General features: G+C 36.8%; 1 protein-coding gene across 1 annotated transcript; it reads right to left on the bottom strand.

Annotated features, from left to right (window-relative positions):
• Nucleotides 1-6,474: 6,474 nt before the first annotated feature.
• On the bottom strand, nt 6,475-7,380 carry LOC139437865 (olfactory receptor 14I1-like). The gene has a single exon (XM_071212735.1). It carries the CDS (start codon nt 7,378-7,380, stop codon nt 6,475-6,477), a length of 906 nt encoding a protein of 301 aa, XP_071068836.1.
• Nucleotides 7,381-10,119: the final 2,739 nt, after the last annotated feature.

The following is a 10,119-nucleotide window of genomic DNA, read 5'->3' as shown; positions in this document are numbered from 1 at the left end:
TATAAAATGGAACTTTAAATGGAACAATTGAAAATAATATGAAATATAAACAGGAGATATGCAACAAATCTATATGAGATCTCCTGTATAAAATTATAGATTTCATTGGGAGTTATTAGAAAATAAATTAATGAAGAGCTTGATTGTATTTATGAATTGGAAGACAATATTATAAAGATGTAAATGATACTAATTTTAAAATGATAACAATATAATAATCTCAGGGTATCAATTGTTTAGTATTTGACTAGTAGGCCATAAAAATTCATATGAAAGCAAATAATCTATACAATTATAAGGAAGAAAAAGTTATATGATTTTAATTAACATGTATAAAATCTTGCTATAAAATAATAGCAATTAAACATTGTGCTATAGGGATGGGAGCAACAGATTAGAGGGTACATATAAGAAGACTCAAGTGATTAAAGATGCAGCTCTGTTAAGTGTAGTAATACTGTGTATATTTTAGTATATGGTGCCAAGACAAGTAGATAAAAATATATTAAAAATCAAATGGTATTCATATTTCCCACTCTGTTCCAAGTTAACTCTAAGTGTACTGAATAATAAAGTATGAAAAACAATATTATATTTTGGAAGAAATCTTCAGAACCTTAAAGTGGGAAAGAATTACACAAAGGGAGGTAGAGAAGGATAAGGATGAGGAGGAAAGAAAATATTGGGATTTTTTTGTGTGAATTTAATTGCATTAAGGTGAGGAGTATTTCTTCCTAGATGCAACATAAGAGCACCTAAACCCACACCATAAATCAAGTGAAAATAGATGTCACTTATAAGGCTAAGAAATGCATTTGAAGAAGCACTAATATCTCATTTACAACTAATGACATTCATACTGAAGGCAAATAAAAAGTATAACTTCAGTAAGGTAATGCAAAAAATTCAATAGATTGTAAAATAATCTGGGAATACCAATTGTTGCTGTGGATGTGGAGCAAAGGAACTGGACACAGATTATTGGTGTGTGTGTTTAAGTTGGAACAGAAACTTTGGAAAACTGTCTAATACTGTTTCAGTCAGCTTGGACCATGTTAATTTGCAGTCCCCACTAAGTCTTAATTCATGATGCTGAGAGCAACAGATAACTTTTTACTTATGACACATGTCCCATGTGTGTTGGCTGTGACTTTGCTATAACATTTCAGCTATTTGTCCAGGCTGCTGGAGCAGCTTGTATATGAGATGTTACTGGTTCTTGTGGCAGAATGAGAAGTTATTGTAAAGACACACCTGTGGCCTAATCTGGCAATAATGAATTAGGACATTATAATGCACTCTTACAAGGGCACAGAAGAGAGGAGCAACTCAAAGGACATTGATATTTTGAATAAAGATTCAAACTAGGCTTTATATATTAAATTTCAGAAACACATGCTATGACCCTGCATTTCCAGTAAGGAGAGTGGTTATCTTCATGGTGGAAAAAAAGCTGATGAAAAATGAGATAAACATAGAAAATCTCTAGGATTCTGAGGTGATTACATAGCCTACATGTCTGAAAGCATGACACTTCCCCAAAGGTTGAACAAAGAAACCACATGGATATGAGAGTAAAGTGAGATAAAGACCTTCACTGCCTGCTGATCAAAGCACCACCTGCTCCTTCAGCATTCCAGTAAGCCATAACTCCCTAACTCATTACTCCCTAGCCATACAAGGGAAAGATTTTGCCTGTAGGGCTTCCTTTGGCTCTTGCACCTCAATCAGACCCTCAAAACCCTCCCACCAACTATCATTTCTCTGCCTAGGAAAGTCCTGTATAAATCCTTATTCCCCCTTCCAGGAGTGTGCTAAAGTCTATTCTTCAGACACCCTCCATTGGTAGAGCTTCCAAGAAACTTTCTGCCTGCAGTCAGTCTTGATGTCTGAGTGAGCACCGTCTTTTTCTCCAACAGTTAATCTTTGTCCAAAAGTCACCATATATACATTAATATTTATTCATTTATTTGAAGTTACTATAAAATCTTGAATTACATTTGCCCCTGATTTCTGAAATGTGTTGGTTCTAATTTCATCAATATTTGTTCCAGATACTTTTCTGGCAAACCAGACAATGCTGTGGGGTTCTTATGGAAGGAGGGAGTTGAATCAGTGGAGCATTGGAAGGAATACTTGGCAGAAAGTATTGGCAGAAACTGAGGTTTTGAATGAGAATAAACATAAATCATTTTTCATATATTTCACCCATGTGGGTGTTGGCTCACAACCTTCTTCTCCCTTTCTATTTCCTGTAAAATGTATTCATCAAATGCAAAGAATGTACCACACTAATGAAGTTGATGTAGGAAAAATGGGGGATATGGGGAGTGGGGCATATGAGAATCTCCTACATTTATTTTAGATTTCATGTATTTATCTTTTAAAGATACATATATCATACAAAATGTTGCATTAAAAGTATAAAAGGATCCCACATACCCTCGCTCCCCACCCTCCCATATCACCAAACACTTTTTATTGGTGTGTCACATTCATTGCATTTGATGAATACATTTTGGACACTGCTACACAGCATATAGTTTACATTGTAGTTCCTTCCATTGCTAGAGTCACAAAAATTCTATAGTATAATACCTTTAAGTTCACGCTAATCCATATTTTATTCCCCCATCTTGAGGACCCTGGGATGGTGATATCAACCCCACCTCTAACTTGAGAGAGGGCTTAGATTCCATATGGTTGATGGATGGAATTCTCCTGTGTGCAGCTGTAGATTCTCTCAGTTCCCTGGTGTGTTGGTTGACCATCACCACCTTCCTGTTAGCTGACTGGGTAAGGCCAAGGAACTGGAGACTAGGTGTTGCAGCTCTGCTGAGGCTCAGAGCAATCTGACACACAGTCAGTCCAGAGATTCAAATCTCCTGAACATAAACCAAACCCAGTGACAACCCCAGCTTTAGTAAAAGTGACAGAAGAGGCATGTGTAGAAAGGTCACATCTGAGTCCAACTCCATCACACTCAGGAGCACAAATTCCAAAGCAGGACCCACTGGCAAGGCACTGAACTTGAGAGCCATTTGTCATAACTGTGAGACGTGGCCCTCTCCATAGCCCTTAGGAGCACCACTACTTGGAGCTGTATCTACTTTGGCTGTCCCTGAGATCCTGCTGAGATGTGCATAAGCATGACCCCTCTGATGACCTCTCAACTCACTTTGAAGTCCCTTAGCTATATAAACTCATTTGTCTTTACCATTTACCCCTTTTATTCAATGTCTTTTTCTAGTTGCATCACAATCTAGTGCTTGGTAGTAATTCTTCAGCATGAGGGAGGCTAATTCCCAGGAGTCATTTGAGCAACATGGAGGCTCTCAGGAGGTAACTCTTAGGTACCCTGCAGCTCTAGACCTAGTTGAAATCTCAACCACATAGACTCATAAGCATAGTCATCAGTATCAAGGGCCCATCATTGTGCAATCCTTTTTCACTGGTCTTCGCCCTTTCACTTGGGGAATTGTTGCTGCTACATTGGGGAGTGCAACAGAGTTCCCCACTCCTATATTTTTAAGGTAACATTTTGTGTGATCTATGTATCTTTTAAAAATAAATGAAAACGGGAAACGGACTTTGGCCCAGTGGTTAGGGCGTCCGTCTACCATATGGGAGGTCCGCGGTTCAAACCCCGGGCCTCCTTGACCCGTGTGGAGCTGGCCATGTGCAGTGCTGATGCGCGCAAGGAGTGCCGTGCCACGCAAGGGTGTCCCCCGCGTGGGGGAGCCCCACTCGCAAGGAGTGCGACCGTGAGGAAAGCCGCCCAGCGTTAAAAGAAAGAGCAGCCTGCCCAGGAATGGCGCCGCCCACACTTCCCGTGCCGCTGACTACAACAGAAGCGGACAAAAGAAACAAGACGCAGCAAATAGACACCAAGAACAGACAACCAGGGGAGGGGGGGAAATTAAATAAATAAATAAATCTTTTAAAAAAAAATAAATAAATAAATGAAAACTATATTTTAAAAAAGAAATCATTTTTAAGTGGCCAAAAGTGTGCTGACACACTAAATGGAAAAGTTTGACATTTTAAGATATCTATTTAATATATTCAAAGACACAAAAGATAATTTTGCATTTGGATTGTGCTATGAGAAACCAAAGATAAAAAATACTAGGGGTTATTATATATGAATAGAATTCCTTAATCAGAAGTTCATTTCATATGTTTGAAGAAATTTTGAAGAATATTTCCCATAATATATATTTATAATAAAAATATATTGAAAATATGGACAAAATAAATGATACAATTCCTGAGATAAAAATGTAATTGATTAGATATTACATAAAATCCACAGAAAAAAAATTTCAGGAATAGAAAACTTAAGTTTTCTATTTAAGATAGTGTGCACATAACAGCCATATTCATTAAACATACACTTAGAAATAAATACTGAATATCAAGAAATGCATGAAATAAAATCTGTAATATCAAGAAAATGAAAGAATTAGAATATGAAGACTATTCGATTTCTATAAGGAGCCACTGAGAAATAGAATTCAATGGATGAAGACAGTCAAATATCTGGAGGGAATTAATTCAACAGGAATTATTAATGTGAATATAAACATAAATATAGGGAAGTGTATATGGCTCAACAGATAGAGCTTCCACCTCTCATACAGGAGGTCCAGGGTTTGAAACCCAGGGTCTCCTGGCACCTTTGGTGAGCTGGCCCACATGAAGGGCTGCCATATGCGAAGAGCTTCACCCTGCACAGGGGTGCCCCCTGTGCAAGGAGTGGCCCCCACATAAAGTACAGCCCTGCCCAGAAGGACAGACCTACCAGAAGTGGTGCCACTGCCCACATGGAGAGCTGATGCAGCCAGATGACACAATGAAAGAGACACACAGAGAAGAGATAGTATGAGATGCAGAAAACTAGGGAGCTGAAGTGGAGCAAAAGAATCATAGGCTCTCTCCCACTTTGGAAGGTCCCAGGATGGGTTTCCGGAGCCCCCTAATGAGAATGCAACAGACACAGAAGAATACACTGTGAATGGAAACAAAAGGTAGACAATGAGAGGGGAGGAGTGAGGGGGAGAAATAAATAAATAAATATATATATATGTAAATATAAATAAGACATAGTGAAATATAAAGACATTGTCACATATGCATATTCAGAAAGGGTATAGCTAATCTTTGTAAGTTTGTTAATTGAACATATAATCAGTGATGCCTTTAAACAGGAAAAAGCCAGAAGAAAACTCAGGTAGGGACAATTAAATTTTACAAAGAAATATGATGGTTCTCTCAATTATCAAATCATTGAAAATACAAGTTTATATTTCAGACACTGGATGAACATGAGCAATGTTCAGATTATTCCTAGGATTATGACTTTTGATGAAAGGAGGGCAGAGTTCATCACCAACTTCTTGCTTCTATGTCAGATAATCCATACTGAACCATAAGGAGACTGTAAACTGTACAACTTGCAGCTGAATATAAATGAGCTTAAGTTTCTACGAAGTACACATTTTCTACATAGCATCCTGGAGTTAAAAAGGAAGCTGTCAAAGAATTAAATTCTTAGATATAAAGGGGCTAATATAGTCTCAGGCTATCAGAGTGCTAGCTAAGCCTTGAGGAATCAGAAAAATAAAATGTTTGATCTTCAGGGTATGACGTTTATATTTTACTTATGGGAAAACTGAATCACATAGTATTAAAAAGACTGCTGTTCTGCAGGCAAATCCAATATCATTTATTGCTATATCTACTCCATTTTATAACTAATGAATCCTGTTTTTCCTCATGCAGAAGCTTGAATGAAACAAGAGTAGCATGCAACTTTACACAGAGATAAGAGATACAATGCAAATTGTATTGTATTAAAGTTCAGGGTTTTTATATGCCCATTTTGAACGAGGCAGACAAATATGAAGTATTCCAGCAATGATACAAGTGTCTGTGCTATACCCATGTTGAGTCCTCAATTCCATAGTTGTCTCTTAGTTCTAATATCTTATTTTGAGCAGACGTGTACATGCATGAACCACAGAGAGCAATTTAAAAAGCATATTTCTCTAAACCAAAACACTCAATGTTTTCTTCCAGGGTGGCAGTATCCAGTACCTTGGAAATACATAAAAAGTATAGACACCTGTTTAGGCGCTGATGTAGAAGGCCCAGTCTTTTCCTTATGGTGCCATATCCTGCTTTTTGCTCTAAACCATCATAATAATTTTACAAAACATATTTTAGAATTTGAAAGCCTATTCTAAAAGAATATGTAAATTACCCAAATGTAGAATTGAGAATGAAAAATTATGACAGAGTTTTCTAGCTTACTGTCATGTGTTCATGACAAGATATGTACAGATCAAAAAGGTTTAGATATTTTATAGGGAAAGATTCAAATAAAAAACATACATAAAATATAAATTATACTTCTTTGTCATTGTATTCTAAGTTGCTTTATTTTTAACCAAAGAAAGCATTCCTTGGGACCTAAAAACATCTGTTGAACATTCTGCCTAGAGCAGTGTTAATCTCTCTGTTCCGCAGACTATAGATGAGGGGGTTTATTAGTGGGAGCACCATGGAGTAGAACATGCCTGTGAGCAGATTACTAAGATATGTTTTATCTGGAATGGGTCCTAAGTTAGCAACAATTCCAGAAACTATAAATATAAATAGAACTGCCAAGTGTGGTGTGCAGGTGGATAAGGCTTTATTACGAGCTTCCATGGAATGCATGTTAAGCACCATTGAAAATATATTAATGTATGATATTAACAATAAGAGAGAACATAATAAGCCCAGACCTATACTTAAAGCTATGAAAACAAACTCAGAAAAACAAACATCTGAAGATGAAATACTCAAAATTTGAGGTATATCACAGAAATACTGATGGATCACATTGGACCCTGTGAAAGGAAGCCTGAACATGATACCTGTGTGGACAGCAGAATAGCCCAACCCAGTTGCCCATGAGACGCCTGCAGCCTGTGCGCACAGACGTGGGGTGATGGTGAGTCCATAGTGCAGAGGGTGGCAAATGGCAACATAGCGATCATAGGACATCACCACGAGAAAGGCGAGCTCTGTGGCAGCAAAGAAGTTAAACAGGAAAAGCTGAGCAGCACAGGCTGGCAGAGAAATCAATGCACTGCCTGTCAAAGAATTCACAATGAATTTGGGAACAGTAACGGAAATGCAGCAAATATCTATCAGGGATAAATTTCCTATAAAGAAGTACATTTGAGAGTGTAGATGAGGGTCTGTCACAATAACAGTAACAGTTACAAGATTCCCAGTCAGTAAAAATAGCAGACCTTGCATAACTTGTAGCTCTCGGGAGCTTGAGATCTCCATGAGGACGAATTCTGTGAAGATGGTGAGGTTGCTCATGTGCACTTTATATGCTGCAGTCAAACTGGGAGTCAGAGCATAAAATCATAAGATAACACTAAAGAGCAAAATGAAGCCAATCCACACTATCAACAAATAATAAGCCAACATTGGCATCAAGGTAAGGCTTCTAACCTAGACATCAGGATACAGGAAATCAAGAAATAGCAGTCTTTCAAAATCAGTAAATTCATGAAATTCTTTTTCATTTTCTACCCAAACTCTGCTGAGCTATAGTAGCTACAACACTCATGATATAGTAGAATCTAAGCAAAAGTAAATATTTCTTATGAGATTTAAAATTGAGCATTTCAATCATTGAGCTACAATTACAGTATTTCTTAAAATATACCTAAAAATAAGCTGAACACATCCAGTGCTTATATTCTTATTTTCTACAATATTAATGCAGACATGCTCTGTGAGAAAGTTTATATGGAGAGCAGAGCATTATACCACTACACAGCTGTTACTGAATCTTGCTTGTACCAGGGAATGTCTTTATCTTCCCATTCAAAGGCAATAGGACATAGAAATTGCTTGTTTCTGTAACAAGTTAGTTAATAGTTCTGAGAATGATTTGAGATTTTATTAGAAATGAAACAAATGGTTCTTCCTCAGCATTCTTTCATTTTAGTTGCTTTTAGGAAATGTAGACAAATTATTTCATTCCTCCTTTGTGACATTGCCCATAAAATTATATTTGATTAAGTTGGGAGTGTGTATCTTCAGTTCCCTGTTTTCAATCTAGTTACCTTTTTCACCTGCACACAAACTTTTGAGAAAATAATTCCAGCTGACAGTAGTCCTACACATAGCATCCTTTTACCATGTAGCATGAATTCCAATATTTAGTGAAGGGTTCACATTCTGATCAATTCTCTTTCTTATATGCTGTTCTAGGTTGCAGAAATCTCCTCATTCATAAAAAAAATTATGCTAACTAAAATTAATAAATTGTGCTCATCTTGAAGTAGTTCAAAGTATAAAGCAATCTTATTTCAATAAATTTTATTGCTATTGAAGTAGAATTTTTTACTAATTTCCACTTGTCAGAAACCAAAAATTAAAGAATTATAATTACACATGATTATAATTTGTATTTTAATAATATTTTCTTTATAAAAGATCGCTTGTCTTTACAAATATGTTTTCAGTTTTTCTGCCATTTTTATACATGTTAATATATCTCAGCAGGATCTGAGAGAGAGCCAAAGTAAATACAACCCCAGGTAGTGGTGCTCCTGAGGGTAATGGAGACACCCAGCTCCTACAGTCATGACAGATTGCTCTGAAGTTCAGTGCCCTGCCAGTGTGCCCTGCCTTGGAATTTGTGCTCCTGAATGTGATGGAGTGGGACTCAGATGTGACCTCTCTTCTGTCACTTCTACTGAAACTGTGGTTGGTTCTGGGGTTGGTTTATGTTCAGAACTTGAACCTTTGGACTGTCTATGTGCCAACTGGGCCCTGAGACTCAGCAGAGTTGCAAGACCTACTTTCTAATTCACTGGACTTACCCAGGTCAACTAACAGGTGGGGAAGGTCAACCCACCACACCAGGAACTGAGAGAGTCTACAGCTGCAAGCAGGAGAATTTCAACCATCAGCCATGTGGAATCTAACCCCCAGCTTGATTTAGAGGTGGAGTGGACATCATCATCCCAGAGTCTTCAGGACAGAGGAATAAAATATGGCTTAGAGAGGACTTGCTGGTATTCTACTATAAAAATATTGACACTAGCAATGGAAGAAATTATATCATTGATGTGGAGACAGTGGCCACAGGAGTTGCTGAAGGCAGGGAGAGGGAAAATGAGTTGTGATATTAGGGCATTTTTGGGACTTGGATCTGTCCTGACTGATATTGCAGGGACAGATGCCAGACACTATATATCCTGACATAACCCACTGATCGAACTGGAAGAGTATAATCTACAACATAAGCTATAACCCATATGATGTAGCAGTGCTCCAAAATGTACTCATCAAATGCAATGAATGTACCACACAAATGAAAGAAGTTGTCATTGTGGGAAGAGTAGGCATTGTGGGGAGTGGGGTATATGAGAACCTCATAATTTTTAATGTAAGATTTTGTGTGATCCATGTATTTTCAAAAAATATAATAAAAAATAAAAGTAAAAAATAAACATGTTATATTGCTTACATTGTTTTTATCCACATGAATTTCTAGTTTATTTCAAAATATTTTGTGCAGATTGTTTTATATAATATCATTTCTATTATATGTGGTTTCTTCTAATATTCTCAATTTCTAAAGTATACAATTTATGCAAAGTAGATAACTTATTAACTATGAAACATTACTCAGTGGTTAAGGTGAATAAAAATGGGCTTTGGTGCATGTTACTGAATTAAACCAGATGTACATTTTTTTAAAAAATATTTCTGCATATTTGCTTTATCAGGATTATACATTAGCCCTTGATCATTAAAACCTCCTTCCTATCATCCATCTCTTCAGACTGCAACTTTTTCCTTAGTCCATAGAAATTCTCAAGTTTAATTATGCTAAATTTACCAGGTAAATTCTTTAAAATGTACCATGATGATCAAAAGAATAGCTATGGCCATGCAGAGAGTTCAGGATTTTTCCTCTATGCCTTATTACCTCAGGGATTTTTAAGAAGCATTTATTTCATAATTTTAATTTGTGGACAATAGCATTATGAGTGGGATTGCTAATTCCTTGTCTATTTTTTAAAAGAAGATATATAG

The sequence above is a fragment of the Dasypus novemcinctus genome, chromosome 30 (assembly GCF_030445035.2).
Source record: "Dasypus novemcinctus isolate mDasNov1 chromosome 30, mDasNov1.1.hap2, whole genome shotgun sequence".
NCBI classification, from domain to species: Eukaryota; Metazoa; Chordata; class Mammalia; order Cingulata; family Dasypodidae; genus Dasypus; species Dasypus novemcinctus.
The sequence above is the reverse complement of the archived record's forward strand: the minus strand, read 5'-3'. Positions and strand labels throughout refer to the sequence as shown.